Source organism: Eptatretus burgeri, chromosome 9 (genome assembly GCF_056783735.1).
Source record: "Eptatretus burgeri isolate ZD-2024b chromosome 9, Ebu_testis_v1, whole genome shotgun sequence".
NCBI classification, from domain to species: domain Eukaryota; kingdom Metazoa; phylum Chordata; class Myxini; order Myxiniformes; family Myxinidae; genus Eptatretus; species Eptatretus burgeri.
In genome coordinates, this window is record NC_140969.1 from 99,742,007 (window position 1) to 99,766,921 (window position 24,915).

Here is a 24,915-nt window from a genome sequence, read left to right on the forward strand (position 1 = left end):
AAGACTGGAAGTACCAAGGGCCTGAAGACTCGGACTTTCGTCCTCCCGCACAGGTACCGGCAGCGCCACACCCCATGATCCAGTGAATCCATGACTCCCCAGGCCCGACCCAGACGTCTATTGACCTCTGACTCGCAGCCAGCAGAGAAATGAATATCACTGCCAAGGTAAGTGAATCTCTCCACGACCTCAACATCCTCACCACAAACAGACAGAGACAGGACAGCAGCATCCAAGATGTCACCGAAAGCCTGGATCTTAGTTTTGACCCAAGAACCCCGTAATCCCAACGGCTCCGACTCCTCATTCAGCACCTCGAGGGCCCCCAAGAGGATGCCTAAAGTCTCCGCAAAGATGACTGCATCATCTGCAAAGTCAAGGTCCGAGATCCTGACATTCCCAAATGACGCACCGCAACTTGATCTCTCCGACATCTTCCCTAGAATCCAGTCCATACAAGTGCTGAAAAGTGTGGGGGCAAGTACACATCCCTGACGAACTCCAGTAACAACTGGAAATAAGTCAGAGATGGTACCACCACACTTCACAGCACTCTCAGTACCAGAGTAGAGTTCAGACATCAGATCGATCAGTTTTGGTGGCACCCCACGAAGACCAAGAATCCTCCAGAGGACATCCCGATTCACTGAATCGAACGCTTTACAGAGATCAACATAGGCTGCAAGCAGCCCCTGCCGAAACTCTCGTCTGCGTTCGGTGAGGACACGAAGTGCAAGGATACGGTCAATCGTTGACCTCTTTGGTGTAAAGCCTGACTGCTCTGGACGCTGGTGCTCAAGCAGATGGTGGCGAACCCTATCGAGAATTATCCGAGCAAAGACCTTGCCCGGCACTGAGAGCAGCGTCACCCCTCGGTAGTTGTTGCAGTCTTGGCGATCACCCTTCCCTTTCCAGAGAGGGACAACAAGGCCCCTCTTCCAGTCAGTTGGGATGATGCCTGTGTTCCAGGCAGAGCACAAAACTGCATGCAACGACACGAGTGCAGCATTTCCACCAGCCTTGAGAAGTTCGGCATGGATGCCACAGATCCCTGGAGCTTTACCCCGTTTCAACTGGTTCACCGCAGCCCGTGTTTCCACAAGCGTAGGTGGACCACAGTTGATTCGAGGGTCAACAACAGGGATTGTAAAACCCTTGACGTCCAACTCGACAGTTGGGGGATCAGCCTGGTACAACCGCTCAAAGTAACCGGCCCAGCGGGCCTTCACTCCAGACTCCTCTGTCAAGAGCCTACCACTCTCTGCTCGAACTGTAGTGCTCCGAGGGATGGGCTTGGATGAACGTAATGCGCGAATTCCCCTGTAAGCGGGACGAGAATCACCTGTCCACAGGTGATGCTCTACCCCCTCACAGATTCCTCGCACATAGGCCTCCTTGTCCACCCTCAGTGCACGTACAGTTTTACGCCTCAGCTCCCTGAACAGCTCAGCTCTGCCATTCAGCCTGGCCCTGCGACTCTGGTCAATGGTATCCAGTGTCCCTTGAGAGACAAAATTCTTCTTTGCCCTGCGGTGAGTTCCAAGACATCCACCGGCAACATCAAGGACGGTGGTCTTGAAGGCGCTCCACAACTCTTCAGGACCCCCAAAGCACCCAGACCCCCAAGTGTCCACTCAGCCTGTTCGCAAACTCCTCAGCTACTCTCTCATCCCTGAGCTTGGCAACATCCAGCCTCGGCTGGGATGGTACCATTCTCCAGGATTTAAGGTGCAGCTTTAGAGTTGCTACAACAAGCCTGTGGTCAGTATTGAGGAACTGAGCACTCCGGTAGACCCTGCAGTTCTGGATCATCCTCCAACGACCGTCAATGAGGACATGGTCAATCTCCTTTGCCACACCGCCAGCGTTGGAATACCAAGTCCAGCGATGAGCTTGTGGGCGCTGAAACCATGAACCAGCCACCCTAAGTCCATGACTTCTTGCAAAGTCAAGGAACTTAGTGCTATTCTGGTTCATAGTTCCTGACCCATGGGGACCAATACACACCTCATAACCTTCCCTATCAGTTCCAGTCGATGCATTGAAATCCCCCAAGACTAGAAGTGTATCTCGTCTGGGGCACTGATCAACCACAGACTCGAGGGTGGCGTAGAATGCATCCTTCACGGTGAGATCACTCACCTCAGTCGGAGCATAAACAGAGACCAGGGAAATGACACCTAAGGAGTGACGAATCCTTAATCTCATAATACGCTCGTTGACCGGTGTTACCTCAATTATCATTGGGGTCAGCTTATTGGACACAGCTACAGCAACTCCTTGGGTATGGTAACCATCAGAGCGACCAGACCAATAGTAGGTGTAACCACCCACCATTATCTCGCCGCAATCCGGTCTCCGAACCTCAGAGAGAGCTGCAATCCCGATGTCCAAACGCTTGAGCTCAGATGATAACAGAGACAGGTGATCATCCTCTCTTAGGGATAGGACATTCCAGGCACCCACCCGAAGGGACCGCCTCAGGTTAACCCAAGGAGACCGCCGTCTGGTGGATGACACCACCAGACGGTTCTCGTTTTTTTTTTGGTTCGGTTTTTTTGGTTCTCCATTTGTTTACTATCCATTGAATTTGGATTTGGGGAAATGTAAACAGTTTTGTTGTTTTGGACAGGGAGGATGCAAATAAACCACACATTCAATTCAATGGTGGGTTTTTTGTTGTTGCTTATACTGGTTTAGATTAGGTGGCTCTTCAGCACTCCTAAGAGCTGTGGGTTTAAATTGGATAGTCATAAGCTGCCCCCCACCCTCCCTTTGCCGTCTCCCTCCCATTATCTCTTTTCACCCCCCCCCCTCATCTCTTCCCTCTCTCCATCTCCCCCCCCCCATCTCTTCTCTCTCTCTCTTTCTCCACCCGCCCACTCCATCATCTTTCCAAATGCTGTATTTGTGAGTACAATGGTTTGACAATACAGTAATTTAGATTTGTTCCTGACTTAAGCAAAGTCATGGAATCCAGTGTTGATGCACTCAACAAGAGTGAATTCTGAACTTTTGTGGAGACTCGATATGACTTCAATGGAGAAGCATAGCATTCCAAACTGAATCCTCATATTGCAGTCATAGGTTTTTAATTGCAGACATAGTTTATCGCAAAATGTATTTCGATAGTCAGACAGGCTCAATGCTTCTCCCATCTCCATGTCCCATAAGGACATGGAAACGATCTTTACTCTGGTTTAATTTCCCCATGTCTCTGCGTGTGTGACCCCTGAGTGTTGGTGTCTGTGCAGGTGCGGCCACACGGTGAAGACAGGGAAGGAGGTGCTGAGAGGGAGGACAGCGAGCATTGTACCATCTGCCTCTCGGCACTTGATGAAGGGGATGATGTCAGGTCGGTGTGATAGACTACTCTGACGTCACTTAGATGTGTTAGATCTCCATCAATCGGGCAATTATTGTTCGATGGTGAAGGTTTTCTATTCATCTTGTAGAAAACGTAAAACTTGAGAATAACCTTTCCCTCTCAAAATTCACCATTGTGCATAACCACATCAACATGTACGTTTGTTGGTGACAAAACTTCAAGTTTTTGGTGAACCACAACTCTGCGTTCCCACTTGCTCTTGAATCCTGAATGTGGATGTTTGGGGGTTTTTTTGGGGGGGCACTCTGGTGAGGTACATTTGTAAATTTTCATTCGATTTGGTGTAGCCTATCATGAAAGACAGAAAACCATAACCGAAACCTTCCACGTTGTCCTCTACCCAGTGCAACACAATCTTCTTTAATGGTCACAATTATTCCCACGTTCGAGGGTTGGCTGGGGGAAGCTTTTGGCTCAACTCTTTCATGAACCGACTAGCCAGGTCTGACATTTCACCAAGTAGCTGGGGGCAGGAATATGTAATTTGGTCAGGGTGCTGGCAATAGCTCACCTCCCTCTACGCAAAGGACACAATGGGATCTTTAACATCCACCGACTCATGCCGGCAGATGGAACGTCCAGTTTAACGTCCAGCGGAGGGACGACAACACACGATGAATCATTCTGCCTGTGAAACATCGGGATAACAGTTTATAGCTGTGCTGAGATTCGAACCCACGCTGGATTGCTCAAGGTGTGTGCAGGTACCCAGTGCAATGCAACTATTACTTGGTGAAATTTGACAGCAGGTACTTTATATATATAACTCAACCAGTTGATTAAAACCATTGTTGCAACTTTCAAGAAACAATTGTTGAAATCTGTTATTTTGGTGTATCATGAACGAAAATGCACATCTTGATGTACATTCATTGCAATTCACAGTTTTCATTCACGTTCTCCTTCTCTCCTGGCACAGACGTCTACCCTGCATGCATCTTTTCCACCAAGGATGTGTCGACCAGTGGTTAACAACCAACAAGAAGTGTCCGATATGCCGTGTTGAGATCGATGCCCAGCTGCCACTGCACGCATAAGCGTGTATGCGCCTTCAGGCGATGCTTGTTATTTGCGTTATTGTTTGACCTGGTTGTGGAGGAGCAGAGGATGTGTTCGAGAGTTGCAGCAAGGTGTGATTATTTTTACTGGTGAGCATCCGAGCCCCAATCCGGCTTTACCAAAGTCTCATCGAGCATCTTGAAACTTAAACGTATAAATTGATCTCAGCTCCTTGTTTGACCTCTGCTCCTCAAAGCTGTTCAAGGTCAATGGTTGAGTTTTGTGGGGTGTAGTAGTGATAGTGGTTGAAAGGGCCAGAGGAAGTTGCAGGGAAGAGGAGGTAGACAAAGGGGACACTGTCCACGTAACAGAAGAACACCCTTTTTGGGTTGGTTTAAAGGTTGCCCCTTTGGCATTTGTTAGGCCTCTCCCAGTTTATGCTGCCAAAGCTCGTTTGATTTTTCTTAATTTTAATTAATTTATTTTTTTTCTCCACGAGGGTTATACCTTGTAAAGACAGAGTTTGGAGGTTTGGGGTTTTTTGTGGAGAACTTCGTTGGCGTGACGTTCAACCAGCTGTTGTGACATCTAGTCCCTCTGCCCTCATTCTTATCGCAAGGTCACTGGCCTCTGACATCGGTCGGTAATCATTGTGGGAAACGAGTTCGTTTTTTCAAACGTAGCGACCAAATCGGAACCCATGCCAGCTGAAGTGGGGTGGCGGGGTGGTTGGGGAGGGGAAAGGGAATGGTCAACGGCTCAGTGCGAGTTGGGTGAACGAAGAGGCTCGTGGGCCGATTCGTTGGGTTGCGGTGGGGTAGGGGGTGATCCAAGCTGGCTTTGTGGTGAAGGATTATTCGAGCCTCCTTCGGTTGAGTGGCAGTGCTGTGCATGCGAATACCGTTAACCAGTGTGTAGATGTCTGTAACCAGCCGTGGACCATTAGGTAGAAAGCACGTATATAATCAGGATGTAAGTTGTGTTTGCCGAGCCAGTTACGCTACCTACAAAATAAAGCCATTCCACACCATATAAAGCTTCTGACTTAACTTAAATGTACCGGCTACCTCCTGCACAAGTTTCGACTTGATTTAGACTCTGTGCTTTAATATCTTGGTTTTCGTTTTGTAGCTTTTCTTTCTCTTCTTTCCTCTACCAAGTTATTCTTAAAGCATGGGTGTTGCAAAGTGCAATTTTGAGGTTTTTGGAGCGTTCCTTCAACTTCTACGTAGCGGTTTTGCATTCGGCCGGGCATGTCCAGCCACCGACGGCCGGGGTCTCTTAAATACCACGCTAGGCTTACACCCGAGGGGGGATGATGTCCTGTTAGTTCTATCCGTGTGTTTGCCTTACACATGACTGCAGTTTTTCAGGTTTAGCCATAAGCGAGTGTTGTGTCGGACTTTGTCGTGTCGCAGTCTGCCTCGTCCGTCTCTTGCACGATGAAACCCCGCTCCCCCGTTTTGTATCTACAGAGCACACGGTTCCAGTATTTTTGGCAATAACCTACTGTCGAGCGCTTTGACTGTAATTGTGGGTGTTTTGAATCGGCTATGCCCTATATAAGTTATTACACAGGGTAATGTACTGTATTGTACACCATTGTGTCCTTTAGTGGAGCTCATTTAGTTGCTCATGCTATTATCAGATCTTTGCACTGTTGTTTTTATTCCGGAAATGCTTTGCCTTTCTGTTTTCCCTTCGTTTGGTTAGCGTGTTACTTTACGTCGCACCATGACATGCCATCATTTTAATTATTATTATTTTTTTTTTATAATTAATCCCGTTGGAGTTTTACTCTGCGCCCAGGACGTACTTGACTCGTGCTGTGATTTGCGCAATTTCTTGTTTTTGAGCGTCAAATTTTTGTGTTGAAAAAAAAAAAATTCCCCCCTCTCCCCACAACCCAAACCTTTTTGTGTTACTCTCTCACCCGTTTTGCATTCATCGTACAGAAGCATCGATTTTATAGCCTGTGCTCTGGAAGTGGAAGCTTGTAATGATGCATGAGTTCGATAGAGAGATTCGAACGTTTGGTTTGTCATCGTTTCGTCCGGGGGCGGTGTACACGCCATCTGCCGAGGTCGTTGATGTGTTGGGAAAAAAAAAAGAAGAATTTTATTTTATTTTCCTCTTGAGATCGCAGTTGCGCGGTGGTTGTGGTTGTTTGTCTTTAATGCTCCTGGTGTTTTTTTTTTGTTTGTTTGTTTTTTTAATGTGGCAGAAAATGAACCACTTGGTTTTAACTCGGTATTGAGTTGCTGTGAATGCATTTGTCTGTGCATTGCTTTGTGAATGGTCGATTTGCCTGATTTTTATCCATTGCAGATTGGGGTTCACAGCTTATGTTGACGTGAACATAAGTATACTTGCATTTTGTATTTGAAGTAGATTTCGATGGCCTATGCATTTTTAACCAGTAAACTGATGTATGAATAAAGCTTAATGATTAAAAGTCTTTGTGAGAAGCTACCAAGAAGAAAAAACAAGTTTGTTTTATTTCAAGTTTCAACAAAGGGTGACTGCTACAGGGACCTTGTAGGACGCACACACATATTAGAACGCCCTCCCTGGGTTGCATGTCCTTTCTTCCCAAATATCCTTTCAATTTTTACCCCCCATGTACATCATGTGATCACCATTCACTAACACATCAATTTAATCGGAGAAATGAGTAAAATACCAAAACGATGCATATAAAGTGCTAAAAACAACGATTCACCATCACCACGAGGATCAAACATGATTCGGGATAAAACTAAATTTTTGCCGTAATGTTCAAGAGGTCAACCGCGAGGAGGGACGACCCTGTGCCTTGGACTATCGTTGCATCACGTATGCAGCAAATAGTGTGATTCTTCTTTTGGAAGAGGATACATCAGACGGCGACGTGACGTGTACACGTGGACTGTTTCTACCGAAAGACGTTCTTTGTTCTTTTAAAAACCTTTCGAAGTGACGTTTCCCTTGAAATGCGTAAGAAAAGGCAGCTAAAACATTTTATCTACATGAGGAAAATACAAATTATGAAGTCATTTTGTATTTGAAGTGTACAGACATTTCTAGAAAGAAAAAAAAAATTCACAAAAAATATTCTACAAGGCATCTAAACTTTTCCATCATTGGAGTGACTTCCACAGCCCATTAAGACTAAACGAAGCAAGACTACTCAGGAGATTTTTGCAAAATGACCAGAGGGAACAGACAGGATGGCAGGTGTTGTGCTAATAGTCGCCATCCTGTTTGATGATCCCTGCTTCAGCACTTTGCTCAAGGCTGCAATCCTGTGAGGAGTGTTAATTTGTCCATTTACTTTATTTTTTTTAACATCTTTGTAATGTACAAACTCCTTAAGCAACGCGTTAAAAAAACGAATTGTTCCGAAGAGAAGCAATTATTCTTACCACCAGCAAGGAACAAACCAAGTCCAGGCGGTCTCATGGCATTATGGTGGACTTTGCCAAAAAGAACGAGCTTCGGTGGGTGTAAGCATGGAGAGTGGCATCCTGGCGAGATAGACTCGAGAAGGGACACTGCACGCACGTGTAACGCCCTCTGGTGTGTGTCCATGCCACGCGCCGATTGCCATGTACGCCTGGAAGAGAACCAAGAGCCATCTGCGCAGCTCTTCTCCCTTTCAGAGCGTATCCATGCACTGCCACAAATAAATCATTTTATCAAAGCTTATGTGATTCGTAAAGCACAGATTTCTAGAATGGTGATGACATGCCACTGTCTAACAAGTACAGTGTTGTGAAAAATCTGACATCCAGTTATTCGTGAATTCCCAAACAATTACCATTCTATGCCAACATGCTTCCTAAATGTCCCGGGCTCAATTTGTCCACTAACATTATTGGAATGTCCTACGATGAGGCTGAAGCACGAGGCCCGTTTTATCACATCGCAGACGGGTCAGCAGTCTTTTCTGCTCTTTAAGCATTCCGACTATCCCCCAGCTTGTCCATGATGAAACTCCCTCCTGATTAAACTTAAAATCCAGGCTTTCTGCCCCAGTTCCACTTTACTTTTTCCCCCCTCCCATTTGTGGAAGCACTTTCTGGAGTCTTCAATCCCATTCCTTTCCAGGGCTTCAAGAAGACAGTGCAGCACCACCACCTCCCATCGTCTCCCTCCTGATCTTTTTCTACTCCCCTTAACCGAACTCATCACAACCCTCTCACTTGAAAGTTACTGTATTTCCTCTCTCTCTCCCTCTCTCTACTTCCTGGTCACTCATTCCCTTCTTTGTTTCCATACGTTACTCCATTATCAGTTTACTTAGTTCTTCCATGACCCTAAATTCCTCAAGAGAAGAATTTTTTTTTCCTTTATCGCCTTTACCCCGGTGGGAAACGAGAAGCGTTTGGTCAGAGGAAAAAGCTTCATGCCATAAAAAAAATTAAAACCTAAAAGTTCATTGCTAAATGATGAAGCGCTAATGTTCGAAACATCAGCCGCGCCTCTCTCTTCATGCCGGTAATTATGCTCTTCTCAACTTGTTAAAATCCATTGTCACTTGTGATATTTTCATACTTTCTGGAAAAAAAAAACATTTATCAGTTCAATGAGAAATTTGCAGCTCATTAAGGGTCAATGAATATGGAAATGTAGTTTAAAAATCAATTATTTTAGTTGTAATTCCAGGCAGTGTTCAGATAAGGTTACGAAGAGTGAAGAATAAAAAATTGACCAATTTGGATGTTAAGGAGTAACTTGCGGTACATCACGAGTCTTGTTCGAGTTTCAGAGACTCTGGCAAAAAGTATCATGTTGGACCACTCACCTAAAACTGATTTTGAGAGCAGTGGGAGAGGGTCAAAAGGAAAATGGGGGGGCAACGAGTAACGTGCAAGCCAGTGGGTCAACCGGCAAATGGCGAGGAAGCGGTTGAAAAGGAAAAAAATGGATCACATTTCCGAGTGAAAACAGTATAACCCTTTGTCCCTCCTGTCAAATAAATTGAGGAAATTAAAGAAAGCCAAACCAGTTTAAAAAAAATAATAATAATAAAAAAATTAATATATACAATTGATCTAATGGCTTACACTACCTTTATTTATTTATTTTAAATCAATGTTACAGCAAATGGACTTTGAGGGATAAGTTCTCACGAACGAATGCATGAAACATTAGCTACCTTTTTCTCACACCCACCTGCTGCTCTTCTCAACACGTTTGGCTGAGATATTTTGTGCTCGTGTTCATCCATAAATATTTGGGCTTGTCCCTTCACGTCGTGCCGCTCAGCATCCACTCTGTTCTTCGTTCTATTGCTTTCATCTGGTGTCCTAATTGCTCCGCATTTCTGACGTTCCTTATGCTTTTTGTGGATAATATTCTGCACCTCTGCAATCTCCGAATATCTCATCGTCTCCACGCCAACGTTGCGCGATCGTGCCGTTTCCCCATGCGACTCCGTTTCGGACGCGCTCGCATGCAAACGTGGCAAAACCTTTTTGAGCATCACGTTCTGGTTATTGCAGGGCCGTGAGGACTCCAGACCGCTTTTTGTTCCTTGTCCTGCTACGACAGCTCGCTTACCCATTTTTCCTCTCGAGATAGACTTTGTTACTTTTTCCTCAACCATCTCGTCGGCTGCATCCACCTTTTCCCCCTTAAGCTCACGTTGCCTTGCATGCGGTTGTAGTGTCGGGGTCAGCACTGCGGTTCTTGTCGCCGACGTGCTGCTACAGTGCAGAGCAGTAAGTTGTGGCATCCCGCTGGTTGAGCGGCCACTCCCTTTGCTCCATTGGCCGTATGCATGCCGTCCTGTGTTTGACGTCGCCGGCGTGTCAAGGTTTAGACAGACGTGCAGGTGCTTCAGAAGCGAGCGGTATGTGCAGAAGCGTATGCTGCATCTCTCACACCTGTCAAAAAAAGTTGACGAAACAACTTTGCATCACATGAATGTGAGGAGCTACAACCCTTTTACCCAATAAAATAACTACAAGTAAAGCATCAACAGCTTTATACAACTTGGCAATCAAAACACTGTCAACATTTCAGCTGCATTTGGATTTATGCCCCAATTAGACACTGACGACATATTTTGTGCAACTCGTATTCTGAGTCATTTACAAATGAGTTTATTTAAAATCAATGTTTTTTTGTTTTCATTAATGAGCAAATTGTTCGAGGCACAACCCCTATCTCCGAGCCAATTTCAGGCTTCTATGCCTCATGCGGGAACACGTCTATTTTTATTGAACCAAGTTGCCTTGAATCTTTCATATTAGTAACGTAATTTATCGGAGAAAAAGGAACACACAATGGCACCATCGAAAGTGGAAATTACTCGGCTCCGTCGATATGGGTTTTGTTCTTAATTTTTCTGCAGATTCAATGGTCCATACGTAGTCATACAAGACATACACATCACTGACGCATGGTCATTTTTCAAAGTATTCCCACCTGGAGCCCCCACCCCCTCCCCTCCCCCATGATAACGGTGATTTTACTTCCGACTTCAACTTGCATTAAAAATGATTTTATTTTAAAGTGAGATGAGTATTTGTAATTGGCACATGCCAGTACCCATCGCTATAGTGGATCGCCATGTTGGTATGATTATCGCACATTGCCGTGTCAGTAATCCGCAGTCTTCCCAAAGCTCACCCGGTTCATGTACATAACCAATTAGTAATTTCTTTCAAAACTGCCACGAGGGCAAAGAAAAAGGCTATTGCTTGTACAGACGACGCAAAGACCTGACCTTGCTTGACCTTGCTTGTATGACTACGCAAAGAAAAAGGCTATTGCTTTTTGTCAGGTCAGGTTCGATCTGTGACCTGCTACAGGTACCTTGTAAACCTGTACTAACCTGTTCCATGGTCGGGTTGTCGGCGACTAAACCGTCTCCCCCAGCAGGTTTTCTGGTGAGGGGGGTGTTTGGATATGGACACCCAGCAGGATTAAAAACAAAACCTATCAAAGGGCGGAGGAGCTCCTTGTGAGCCAACGGCCATCCATATCTAGTGCCCAACTGTGTCTGCGGACGTCCTCCTGCAGTTGGGTTACTTCTTATTAGGAGGTTGGTGGCAGGATTTGCACTCCGGCCACCGTAAAACCCTTCATTCCGCAAAACGCAAAAACGCAAAAAAATCTGAAAACCCACTCCGTGGGAGTACCTCCTGTGCAGCTTCCCTTCACAGGGCAGCTCACCCGATGACGGGATTGGGGCAAAGCCTTCGGGACCCCCAATCTTTGACAGGAGGGAAACTACGGGGTAACATCCCTGGGTCAGATTGCGGGAGAGTGTGTCGGAGTGGTGCTGAGGTGTCGTCCACCAGACGGCGGTCTCCTTGGGTTAACCTGAGGCGGTCCCTTCGGGTGGGTGCCTGGAATGTCCTATCCCTAAGAGAGGATGATCACCTGTCTCTGTTATCATCTGAGCTCAAGCGTTTGGACATCGGGATTGCAGCTCTCTCTGAGGTTCGGAGACCGGATTGCGGCAAGATAATGGTGGGTGGTTACACCTACTATTGGTCTGGTCGCTTTGATGGTTACCATACCCAAGGAGTTGCTGTAGCTGTGTCCAATAAGCTGACCCCAATGATAATTGAGGTAACACCGGTCAACGAGCGTATTATGAGATTAAGGATTCGTCACTCCTTAGGTGTCATTTCCGTGGTCTCTGTTTATGCTCCGACTGAGGCGAGTGATCTCACCGTGAAGGATGCATTCTACGCCACGCTCGAGTCTGTGGTTGATCAGTGCCCCAGACGAGATACACTTCTAGTCTTGGGGGATTTCAATGCATCGACTGGAACTGATAGGGATGGTTATGAGGTGTGTGTTGGTCCCCATGGGTCAGGAACTATGAACCAGAATAGCACTAAGTTCCTTGACTTTGCAAGAAGTCATGGACTTAGGGTGGCTGGTTCATGGTTTCAGTGCCCACAAGCTCATCGCTGGACTTGGTATTCCAACGCTGGCGGTGTGGCAAAGGAGATTGACCATGTCCTCATTGACGGTCGTTGGAGGATGATCCAGAACTGCAGGGTCTACCGGAGTGCTCAGTTCCTCAATACTGACCACAGGCTTGTTGTAGCAACTCTAATGCTGCACCTTAAATCCTGGAGAATGGTACCATCCCAGCCGAGGCTGGATGTTGCCAAGCTCAGGGATGAGAGAGTAGCTGAGGAGTTTGCGAACAGGCTGAGTGGACACTTGGGGGGTCTGGGTGCTTTGGGGGGTCCTGAAGAGTTGTGGAGCGCCTTTAAGACCACCGTCCTTGATGTTGCCGGTGGATGTCTTGGAACTCACCGCAGGGCAAAGAAGAATTTTGTCTCTCAAGGGACACTGGATACCATTGACCAGAGTCGCAGGGCCAGGCTGAATGGCAGAGCTGAGCTGTTCAGGGAGCTGAGGCGTAAAACTGTACGTGCACTGAGGGTGGACAAGGAGGCCTATGTGCGAGGAATCTGTGAGGGGGTAGAGCATCACCTGTGGACAGGTGATTCTCGTCCCGCTTACAGGGGAATTCGCGTATTACGTTCATCCAAGCCCATCCCTCAGAGCACTGCAGTTCGAGCAGAGAGTGGTAGGCTCTTGACAGAGGAGTCTGAAGTGAAGGCCCGCTGGGCCGGTTACTTTGAGCGGTTGTACCAGGCTGATCCCCCAGCTGTCGAGTTGGACGTCAAGGGTGTTACAATCCCTGTTGCTGACCCACGAATCAACTGTGGTTCACCTTCGCTTGTGGAAACACGGGCTGCGGTGAACCAGTTGAAACGGGGCAAAGCTCCAGGGATCTGTGGCATCCATGCCGAACTTCTCAAGGCTGGTGGAAATGCTGCACTCGTGTCGTTGCATGCAGTTTTGTGCTCTGCCTGGAACACAGGCATCATCCCAACTGACTGGAAAGAGGGGCCTTGTTGTCCCTCTCTGGAAAGGGAAGGGTGATCGCCAAGACTGCAACAACTACCGAGGGGTGAAGCTGCTCTCAATGCCGGGCAAGGTCTTTGCTCGGATAATTCTTGATAGGGTTCGCCACCATCTGCTTGAGCACCAGCGTCCAGAGCAGTCAGGCTTTACACCAAAGAGGTCAACGATTGACCGTATCCTTGCACTTCGTGACCTCACCGAACGCAGACGAGAGTTTCGGCAGGGGCTGCTTGCAGCCTATGTTGATCTCTGTAAAGCGTTCGATTCAGTGAATCGGGATGTCCTCTGGAGGATTCTTGGTCTTCGTGGGGTGCCACCAAAACTGATCGATCTGATGTCTGAACTCTACTCTGGTTCTGAGAGTGCTGTGAAGTGTGGTGGTACCACCTCTGACTTATTTCCAGTTGTTACTGGAGTTCGTCAGGGATGTGTACTTGCCCCCACACTTTTCAGCACTTGTATGGACTGGATTTTAGGGAGGATGTCGGAGAGATCAAGTTGCGGTGCATCGTTTGGGAATGTCAAGATCTCGGACCTTGATTTTGCAGACGATGCAGTCATCTTTGCGGAGACTTTAGACATCCTTTTGGGGGCCCTCGAGGTGCTGAATGAAGAGCCGGAGCCGCTGGGATTACGGGTTTCTTGGGTCAAAACTAAGATCCAGGCTTTCGGTGACATCTTGGATGCTGCTGTCCTGTCTGTGTCTGTTTGTGGTGAGGATGTTGAGGTCGTGGAGAGATTCACTTACCTTGGCAGTGATATTCATGTCTCTGCTGGCTGCGAGTCAGAGTTCAATAGACGTCTGGGTCGGGCCTGGGGAGTCATGCATTCACTGGATCATGGGGTGTGGCGCTGCCGGTACCTGTGCGGGAGGACGAAAGTCCGAGTCTTCAGGTCCTTGGTACTTCCAGTCTTGCTCTATGGGTGCGAGACTTGGACTCTGACCAAGGATCTGAGACGGAGACTTAATTCCTTTGGTACCAGGTGTCTTCGGAGAATCCTTGGCTATCGCTGGTCGGATTTTGTGTCCAACGAGCGGTTGCTGAGAGAGACTCGGATGAGATTTGTTACCTGCATAGTCCGTGAGCGTCAGTTGCGGCTGTATGGACATGTGGCTCGTTTTCCTGATGCTGATCCTGCTCACCAGATTCTCTCAGCGAGGGAGTCTCATGAGTGGAGGAGGCCAGTGGGCCGACCACATGCCTCATGGTTGCAGCAGGTTGACCACCATCTCAAGGAGATGGGGATGGGCCTGGCATCTGCCTGGGGGATGGCCAGACGGAGGCCCCTGGAGTACCGACGGAAAGTGGACGCAGCGACGCGCTGTTCTGGCACATGCTCCCATACCTGACCTGACCTGACCTTGTACAGAGCTCGGATGCTGAGGGTTAAAATTAGAAATTAAAACCGACTGCACTTTCTTCCTGGAACATCTTGGCATCGTACATTCCACTGTTCCAGGTATAGCCGAGCAAGTAAAAGCTTTTTAAAATCATCTCGTCCCATGTATGCCATTTAAGGATTGTAACCACCTTTCTTCGATTTGTTCATTGTTGGTATCACAACTCAAGCTCGGTATAATGTTCCAAAATTTTTTTTCTTGGAATACCGGTACAATGAGTTTATTTCAAATTCCACCCTTCGAGCAGGGAGCAGCTGCTTATCTCACACGGTGATGACAATCACTACGCCAATGATAGGGTTTTATTGGGGAGTTTATAGGAAATAATTTAAGAAATTCCATGGTGGTTTACACATGCCGAGAGATCCTTTGTATATTATAGCATACAGGTAATGAGTTACTGGGGTAATTTGGGTTATTGTAGTGAGGCAACTGAGTTAATAGGATAATTAGTGACAGGGTCCGACGAAACACCGTCTCCGGCCCGGAGAAGTCCGGAGACTATTTTGTAGCAGTCGGAACTGCTGTTAAGCTCAATTTTGCCATTTAAAGTTTAAGGTTGAGAGTTTGTAGAGCATACTGCATTTTAGTTTTAAAACGTGAGCGGAAATTAAATAAAGTTATGAACACCGCCTGGAGAAGTCCGGAAATTAGATGAACCTCCCCTTCCGCTTTGGGTGAAGTCCATGTTCAGGTGTATATCCGTGTTAAAATAGCAAATTGTGGATTTTTTTTTCCCAAGACCGCTTCTCATATCACTAATGATCATAGCATAATATGTTATTCCAAAACAATATTAATACTTATAATATCCCCTCTGGGTTGGAGAAATGAAACCTATACAAGGGGTTTTTCTTCCTCGAACAGTGTTAATGTGTATAAATAGCTTATTGTGGCATTTTGTGGGGCAAGCCTAAGGAAGAGGAGGCCTGCCAGAAATAATAATAATAAAAAAAATTTATAAACCACAAACACATATGATTACCTTTATAAACAGCCACTACTGCTGTTTAACATGAAACTCAAATAAATCTGGAGGAATCCAACATCCTTGAGGCATTCTCTGATTATCGTGTCCACAGAACAACGGACCCTTGACTGGATCTACTGCAATACATATATATCTTCTTCTTCTTCTTTCGGCTGCTCCCGTTAGGGGTCGCCACAGCGGATCATCAGTATGATCCGCATAGTGATTTGGCTTAGTTTTTATGCCGGATGCCCTTCCTGACGCAACCCTGGTCGCCTCTTACGACACACAGGGATATGGTACACCTATACTAACCGGGGCACACACCAGGACCAGTTCACTGGTACTCATTTCGCCGACCTCGGAAGGATGACAGGCTGAGTCAACCCCCTGGTGTGTATTAATTCAAGCGGCCAACGGGGATTGAACTCAGGACCTTTTGGATCCCAAGCTGCTACCCTAACCACTACGCCAACACCAGGCTATATATATATATATGTATATATATATGTATATATATATATATGTATATATATATATATATATATATATGTATATATGTATATATATATATATATGTATATATATATATATGTATGTATATATATATATATATATATGTATATATATATATATGTATGTATATATATATATATATATATGTATATATATATATATATATATATATATATATATATATATATATATATATATATATATATATATATATATATATATATATATATATATATATATATATATATATATATATATATATATATATATATATATATATATATATATATATATATATATGTATATATATATATATATATATATATATATATATATATATATATATATGTATATATATATATATGTATATATATATATATATATATATATATACATATGTATATATATATATATATATATATATGTATATATATATATATATATATATGTATATATATGTATATGTATATATATATGTATATATATATATATATATGTATATGTATATATGTATATATATGTATATATATATATATATACATATATATATATATATGTATATATATATATGTATATATATGTATATGTATATATATGTATATGTATATATATATATATATATATATATATATATATATATATATATATATATACATATACATATATATACATATACATATATATACCCGAGAGAGGATGACATGACCCTGTCACTCATAGGGAGTGGGTGAACTAGTCAATAATAATTTTTAAAAGTCGAATGAAAGGTTCATCAACCTTCATAAGATGTTATACAGGACTTGGTGAAAATGAGTTCTTGAATACTGAATACAAGCTCACTTGAAAAATCGGTTTGGCTTGTGATGAACCCGCATGTGGTTGAGCAGCAGTTGCATATTGTTGAACATTTCCGAGCAGCCATCTGCACAGCAATTAAATGTTTTACCTGTAAAGAGAAAATGTGCTTTAACGTATCTGAACCACCGACAGACAGACTTGCATCAGAACCATTATCAATGCAGGCATTACTATTACATTCATGTACTGTATGTACATTATATGGCCATTAATGTGTGTGGTGTGCCATGGACACCGATTAGATTTTCTTTTTTTTTCCCCATCGTAAAGACAAAAAATACATTTGTCCATTTCGGCGATTTTACGACGCTATGTCTCAGTTCGTGCCAGTGCCAGGTTTGCGTGTTCTTAAATGATTTTATGGTAAATGGACGTATTATTTTGTTGGACTCAGAGCCTTTTTAGGTCATCTCGACCGAGATGACCTAATAAAGCCGGACCAAATGTCCGTCCGTCCGTCAACCATTTTTCTTTCCGATCTTGATGAAACTTAGTATGTGGGTAGAGGTCGATGAGTGTTGCACAACGATATAACTTTTGTCCGGGTTCTAGGTCAGGGACGAGATCACGTAAGTTATAAAAATCGCCATTTTCAAAACCTATCTCGTCTGCTATTCTACAAGATATTCGGCAACTGTTTATTGATTATGATTGTAAAAAATATTATCTTGTATCTAACCGGAATGATTTTTGAATTTCCTTCCCGTTTGATAGTCACGTGATCTGGAAGATGGCCAAAAACGCCAATGCGATTCGCAAAGAAGGAAGGAAGGAGAAATGAAATATAAATATAAAACACATTTTTAGCCTTTTATATTTATACATTTTCCGCCGAAGGTGCAAAAGTTTCAAAACCCGAAATGTAAACGTCGGCATTTATTTTCAAAATATAATTTTGTGCGCGCGCGCGCCAAAATGCCGAGTCATCTTTAACTAAACTGCGCAGTTTGAGCTGCGCAGTAGTCTTCGGTCATAACTGAACATTGAGAACTTGTGGTACTATAGAGACTAGCGCTCTGCGCGACATGTTGGGGTGGGTGTGTTTGAGAAAGGAACTGATGCAGAGTATCAGTAGTAATTTTACTTTAATGCAGTAAGTGGAATACGATTTCACCGTTTCAGAACCATTTTATTTACTTTTTTTGTACCATGCACCTCATATGGTCTTTGAGATAATGTAAGCCGAATATCACGTTACTCGAGCGCAGAACAAAGTCGAAGATAGCGTGACACGAAACCACAAACTCGGAAATAATATATAAGATGACCGTCACCCCCTTTATTTATTTCAGGATCTAAGGCTCACACACACACACACACACACACACACACACACACACACACACACACACACACACACACACCTTGGACAAGTCTTTGGTACGACTCGACTTGGGTTTGAACGACCAACCTCCCAGACTCAGGATTGGACACTCCAACTCTTACACCAGAGTCCGTTAGCATATTTAAATCATGTGGTCTCAGATCCTTAGACGAAACACTCAGATGTAAAAGGTATTGTCACGTGACTGGACGAACAGTGAGCGTGTATGATGCTGAGGCAATTTGAAATGTCGGGCTGCCCAATGAAAGTGTTGCCTCTCCTGCAATCTAAAGCTCTCAACATTATTGGCATCTTCTACGACGAAGATGAAGCAAAACGACTGTCCCTTTCAGGTGGCATGCAGGTCTTTGTCCTATTTATTTTTTAACCACCTCTCCTCCGGTCTTGCTCCCCAATGCTCTTTCTGCCCTCAACCCTCTCCAGCTCCTCCTTGGTTGAATTTACCCCCCCCCCCCCCCACATCATTCTTCCACCAGGTGAAGGATGTTAAAACAATATGTCTACTTTTACAATTACAAGTTTCCACATGTGAAACTCTCCTACCCTCCAAAGATTGATGATGGAGTTCTGTTGCTTGTCGTCGAAGAGCATTTTTCACCTCAGCTTTCATAAACCAATCTTGGCTTTTCTTCTTCCTAAACGGAAAGAGGCCAATTTGTTTCAATCGATGCAAGAATAAGCAATATTTGGCCAAGTTCAGAAAAGATAGTTGTCTATCATGTGGAGGGAATAAAACGGATGGAGAGAAGAAATATAAAACAAGTAGAGGTACATTCAAAGGACGCCGCCCCGATGCCAAATAAATAAATAACAAATCCTCCAGCGTGCGAAACCGCCGGAGCACCCTCGGCACCTGGCGATACCCCCGTTGCAGCACATGGAGACGGAATTGGGAGGGAGCGGGATACAATAATTGATTAATTGCATAATTAAAATTAAAAAATAATCACAAAATAATTAATTTATTAATCATTTGGCTCATAGCATATCAAAACCACCACCATTTCATCCGATTCTGTAACTTTTTGAGAATCAAGTAATTAATTGAAAAATGAACAATTAATTGATCAATCAATCAAAGATACCCTTTAGAGCCAAATCGCTTGTTCACTGTCATGTCCAAACATCAGCTTCTAAGCTCAAAAGGTGCTTGAGATATTGCCCAGATTTATGTGTATGTTGGGTTCAGGAAGGTATGGTAGCATACCTTCCCAAAAGTCCCGGTAGTGTCCATCTTGTATACCCTATGTACCCCCGCCCCATCCCTTTCCCTTCCACAGATGTCCTCATGTCTCTGTTCCACACTGTTTTTTTTTCTTCCCTCTTGTCTTCTGCTCCCCTTGTACGTTCTGTGCGTTAGCTCTCATATGAGCCTCAACGGTGTGTCCAAAACAAGATGAGAAATAAAATAAGTAATTAATAAAACGATAATAATTTAGTAATTAATCAAAAAATATAAAATAACGTTTTTGCTAAAGCACATCTTCACTTTTGTCCCCAAATTTCAGCTTCCTCGCTCAAAGGACAGCTGAGATATCACTCGGACAAACAAGAAAACAAACAAATGGATTAAAAACAGAGTACTCCTTTCCTTTGGTGCCTTGCGATGACGTCATGCATCACCTGGATATGGAATTTGTAAGGAGCGGTGTACAATATACATATACAGTATACTCAAGGATATACAAGGGAAGTTGGCGCATGAGGATCCATTTGTCCCATCATCTCTGCGCTACATCAACCCCAGAATATATCACCCATCCACACAAGACACCTACAAGTCCTGCCAATATACCAATGTATTCATCTACTCTTTCTGCTGCCACTACCTTTCTCGGGAGACCATTCCACGCATTAACTACCCTAACAGAAAGACCCCCTACCTTATTACTCTCCTTGCTCTCCTCTTCTTTTATTTCAAGCTGGAGCCCTGAGTACCATCACTGTCTTATCTATACCCTTCATTATCCTAATTATCTTAATCAAATCACCTCATAATTATCTCATGCATAAAGTCCCATGTGCTTCAGCTGTTCCTCATAGCTTGGTCGAACTCGGCTCAGAATCATTCGAGCAGTTCCACGCTGAACCCTCTCAATGGCAGCTATGTCCTTCCTCTGGTCCCAGTACTGATCCCTTGGGTACCGCACTAATCGCATCCTCCTGAGACACCTTCCCACTCACCATCATTAAAAAAAAAATATATATATATATATATATATACATACATACATGTTATGTTAGAGAGGGTACAAATTGGGTAGAATGGTAAGTTGGAATGTTCCCTGCAGGTTGAAGCACTTTCTGTAACCAATGACCATTCGAGTGAAGTCGTCCTGTTCTTATGTATGCCGTGATAGGTGGTATAGTTAACATCGGGATTACATCGGAAAGTGTAATTCATGTGTCCTCTCTGTAAACCAGGAAAGGCACCAGGCAACGCATGGAGAGGGGGTTCATTTGAACGTGTGTATTTCCCACGTGTGGCTAAGCAAAGATCGACGTGGCGGCGACGGTTCACAGCTGTGATGCCATAAATGAATAAATAAATAGCCCATAAGTTTCTCCTTCACTCTTTTTCTCTGAAGAAGGTTTAATTGATGCCTGCAATGTCAGTTTCTGCTCGCTTTGCACGGTTGTGAGCATATATCGATCAATGTTCTGCTGATTCCATACATCGTTCAATAACATATCCTGCGAGTCCACTCATCGTAGTTGATCAGCTTCCTCCAATTGTTGCAAGAGATTGTTTCTGACATCGCTAGAGTTTCACCGAACTCCAATTCCCTCATCCTCATTTTGAACTCCTCATTCTCTTTTTCCACGTCCGTCTAACTACTCCACGAACCATCAAGATAGCCAACGGACAGCAAACTCACCCGAATAAACTGCAGTCTTTGTGAGAAAACAGTGAGCACTCTAAATTCTGCATCTCCCTGCAAAGAAAAGAAGAAGAAGCAGCAATCAAGCAAGTTGGAACAGCGTTTTGTGGAGACCAAGCAATTACTTATCCACACAATCATCGTTTCAAGGACTAAAGAAGTTAACGTCCCTTTAAAACCAGTGTTTCTCAACCAGGGTTCCGCAAGAGGTCGCTTGGGGGTTCCGCGAGAAACAGTAATAAATAGGCTAATATATTTTTGAGTAGTTTTTGTTTTATTTAATATTTGTAATTTTACTATACACGTACGGCATAGTGTTGGAAACTCCTTGGTTATTATAATAGAGGCTTCAACCTCTCATATTATTTACAATTATAACAACTATAGGGAATGTATTTAACGATGTCTATATGGCGCCAGTGTGAAAACGCCCTCACTGGTTAGTGGACGTCCTGTACGGGCGGATTCGTGTATCATTGAGTGACTGACTCAAGTACGGGACGCATGCACGGTGTCCATCTACTCTGTGCTTCCTAGCGCGAAGTCTCTCTCTCTCTCAAGGTTAGTTCTTCTGTTTACCTTTATTGCTTCAGCTTTACTTGTTTACGTTTTGTTTATCAAGTTACATGAGGTGCGTTTTTTTTAATTAAAAAAATTTATTTTTTTGTGAATTAAAACCTCGGTGTGAGGTCTCAAACGAGCAGTATGTTTTTATTTTCATTGCCAATAAATTTGACAAAAAGGGGGTCATTTTTTCCTTATACCAGGTATCCGAAAAAAAATATATTATATTTACCACGTGAACTACGATAAATATATAAAAGCGAGATATTAATAATGGTATATAATAATTTTTATGCAGGGGTTCCCTGAGACATGAAAACTATTTCAAGTGTTCCACAAGGGTAAAAAGGTTTAGAAACGCTGCTTTAAAACACTCAAACAGTACTAAAACTATCTCCTTAGTCTTCTTTTTATTTTCAGTTACACTTTGTGCAGTCACACTCGCTCACAGCTACGGAGGAAATCTCACCACATTTTAGGAACTTGTCAATGCACTGTGTGCAGGATAAGGACATCGGGTCACTTTTTCACGAATTACAACGTGTGAAGGTACCGTGTATAACACGGGATTTGAAACTGGGATCACAGAATCATTTGGGAGGTGCTCAGGTAGGAACACCGAACAGCCAAACTCTATTGTGTAGATAAGCAGAGAGATTAGATGTGGCCTGGCATGAAAAAAAGATAACAAACATCAATAAATTTTTTCAAAACTTTCAACAAATAATCAGACGTGTGCGGCCCGACGTGCTTTGCGCACTCTTGCACTAGCTCACAAGCAGATGGTGCCAGCAGATGATTCTCCATTCATTCCCATTGTCCTGGGTTCCCATTCATTCCTGTTGTTGAGGAAATTGATGCAATTAAAGACCGAGTGAGACGTGTGTACAGCTGGTCCGACATATATCCGGGTGCATTCCCTACAAGAGGAGATAATTTAATAGACCATCTTCTCTTTTTAATGGATTGAAGCCAGACAATCTGAACACATGGATTGTGTATAAATAATATGATGGTGTGTCTGTCTGGTTTTTCTCTCTCCTTTCTCACCGCTTCACACATCAGTGCATAACGAAGTAGGAATAACAAGCAATGCCCGACAATTATGCTTATGGCATCCAAATTCACTTCCAACTTTTGTTCGGCCCAATCAAAAGTAGTAGATTTTAGTTAAAGTACTGTGAACAATGCTGGATGACGTCTCGACATGGCGTCGCGGTGTGCGATGCTTCAAACCAGACCATCATCGGAATGTTGTCATTTCCATTTATTCCATTAATCACAAGATTGTTATTGTTAGTCTCACCGTGAAGGGGTTGCGAGACTATTGTAATGCCCGTGTGTATAATATGTATATATATATATATATATATATATATATATATATATATATATATATATATATATATATATATATATATATATATATATATATATTTTTATATATATATATATATATATTTATATATTAGGGTGGTGCAAAAACAGCAAAAAAAATATAAAAATTTCAGACGTCTCCACAAGTCTTAAATTATTCCACTATGATTCAGTAACGCGCATAAATTTTTTTTAGTTGATCGGAGGTGATTTAGAGGTCGCTCCATATGACGACTTTTAGTTTCATGAGTTGGTTAAATTAGGGTATGGTCAGGTACGATTACGGGTACTTCTGGATGTCCGAGGTAGAAATGGAGTGCATTTTCGAACTCTATGGGGTCGATTTACTCCAAGAAATGACTGCACCGACGTTGAATTCACTACCATTTCGAAAATATGACCGAAAACAAGATTTATCATTACTGGAGTTGAGTAACTCATCCTACTCATTTCGATATTTTCTAATCTATAATTAATTTGTCGTCCGTCTAAACATTTCTTAGACTAAATCGACCCCACTGACCCCACGATCCAATCAATGGAATTACGAACTATTAGAATATTTCGTCTCATTTACCAAATACCACTATCATCTCCGCCTCTATTGTTGTCTCCACTCCCGCCTGAACTTATTTCTAGCCGGCCCAACATCCAGTGTTTTAGATTCAATGATTCACAAAAAATATGTTAGTTATTTATTTCGTTATTATTATATTAAATTAGGCTATGGTGAGATGCGAATCCGTACACTTCTGAACTTCCGAGGTGGAAATAGACTGCATTTTCGAACTCAGTGGGGTCGATTTACTCTAAGAAATGTTTAGACGGACAACAAATTAATTATAGATTAGAAAATATCGAAATGAGTAGGATTAGTTACTCAACTCCAGTAATGATAAATCTTGTTTTAGGTCATATTTTCGAAATGGTAGTGAATTCAATGTTGGTGCAGTCATTTCATAGAGTAAATCGACCCCATAGAGTTTGAAAATGCACTCCATTTCCACCTCGGACATCCAGAAGTACCCGTAATCGTACCTGACCATACCCTAATTTATTCAAGTCATGAGACTAAAAGTCGTCATATTGAGCGACCTCTAAATCACCTTCGATCAAGCTAAAAAAATTTATGCACGTTATTGGATCATCTTAGAATAATTTTAAGCTTGTGGAGCAACATTCTATTTTTTTTGACTTTTTTGGACCACCCTAATATATATAATATATATATATATATATATATATATATATATATATATATATATATATATATATATATATATATTTTGGACCACACAAGGTGGCGCCGATCGGCTGAACACGGAACGGCTGTGTCTGTTTTCGTGAGGAACGAGCCGAAAGAAAGGCAGGGAAGGCAACAGAGAAACGACGAGTGTCGAGTCGCGATCTGCTGGATGAGCAGTGGGCTTCGAGGCGAGCGAGTGAAGGAAAGGCGGGGGTGGATCTGCGACGAGAGCACCGAAGTGTGGTGCGATCGGCAGTAGGAGGAACTGAACCTGAGGGTCGAGTCTGCCATCTGCCGAGGGAGTAACTGAGCCTGAGTGTCGAGTGAGGATTTCTGCTGTATAGAAACGACTTGTGGGAGGCTGCAATCTGCGTCGAGAGGAACTGGCTGCTGTGTGAGTCGGCGATCGACTTTCGTGAGGAGACATCGACAGGCTCATCTGGAGTCCAGTGACGGAGCCTCTGACTGTCCCTACTCACCTC

At 43.5% G+C, this 24,915-nt stretch overlaps 2 protein-coding genes across 15 annotated transcripts in view; one reads left to right on the plus strand and one right to left on the minus strand.

The window, feature by feature from the left end:
- Positions 1-6,842, plus strand: part of LOC147020737 (uncharacterized) — an 89,241-nt gene extending 82,399 nt beyond the window's left edge. For all 5 annotated transcript variants that reach the window (XM_085896331.1, XM_085896336.1, XM_085896335.1 and 2 more), the window contains 2 exons: positions 3,255-3,355; positions 4,308-6,842. In XM_085896331.1, coding sequence (XP_085752457.1) covers positions 3,255-3,355; positions 4,308-4,425 — 219 coding nt within the window. In that variant the 3' untranslated portion in view covers positions 4,426-6,842. The remainder of the gene's footprint in view (positions 1-3,254; positions 3,356-4,307) is intronic.
- An 18-nt stretch (positions 6,843-6,860) lies between these two features.
- Positions 6,861-24,915, minus strand: part of LOC147020738 (zinc finger protein 414-like) — a 52,266-nt gene continuing 34,211 nt past the window's right edge. For 4 of the 10 annotated variants that reach the window (XM_085896341.1, XM_085896345.1, XM_085896348.1 and 1 more), the window contains 5 exons: positions 21,244-21,300; positions 18,908-18,999; positions 17,002-17,107; positions 9,545-10,257; positions 6,861-8,042 (listed from right to left, as the gene is read on the minus strand). In XM_085896341.1, coding sequence (XP_085752467.1) covers positions 7,825-8,042; positions 9,545-10,257; positions 17,002-17,107; positions 18,908-18,999; positions 21,244-21,300 — 1,186 coding nt within the window. In that variant the 3' untranslated portion in view covers positions 6,861-7,824. Of the gene's footprint in view, positions 8,927-9,544; positions 10,258-17,001; positions 17,108-18,907; positions 19,000-21,243; positions 21,301-22,586; positions 22,650-24,915 lie in introns of all 10 variants that reach the window. The other 6 variants (XM_085896339.1, XM_085896342.1, XM_085896344.1 and 3 more) reach the window with 4 other exon arrangements.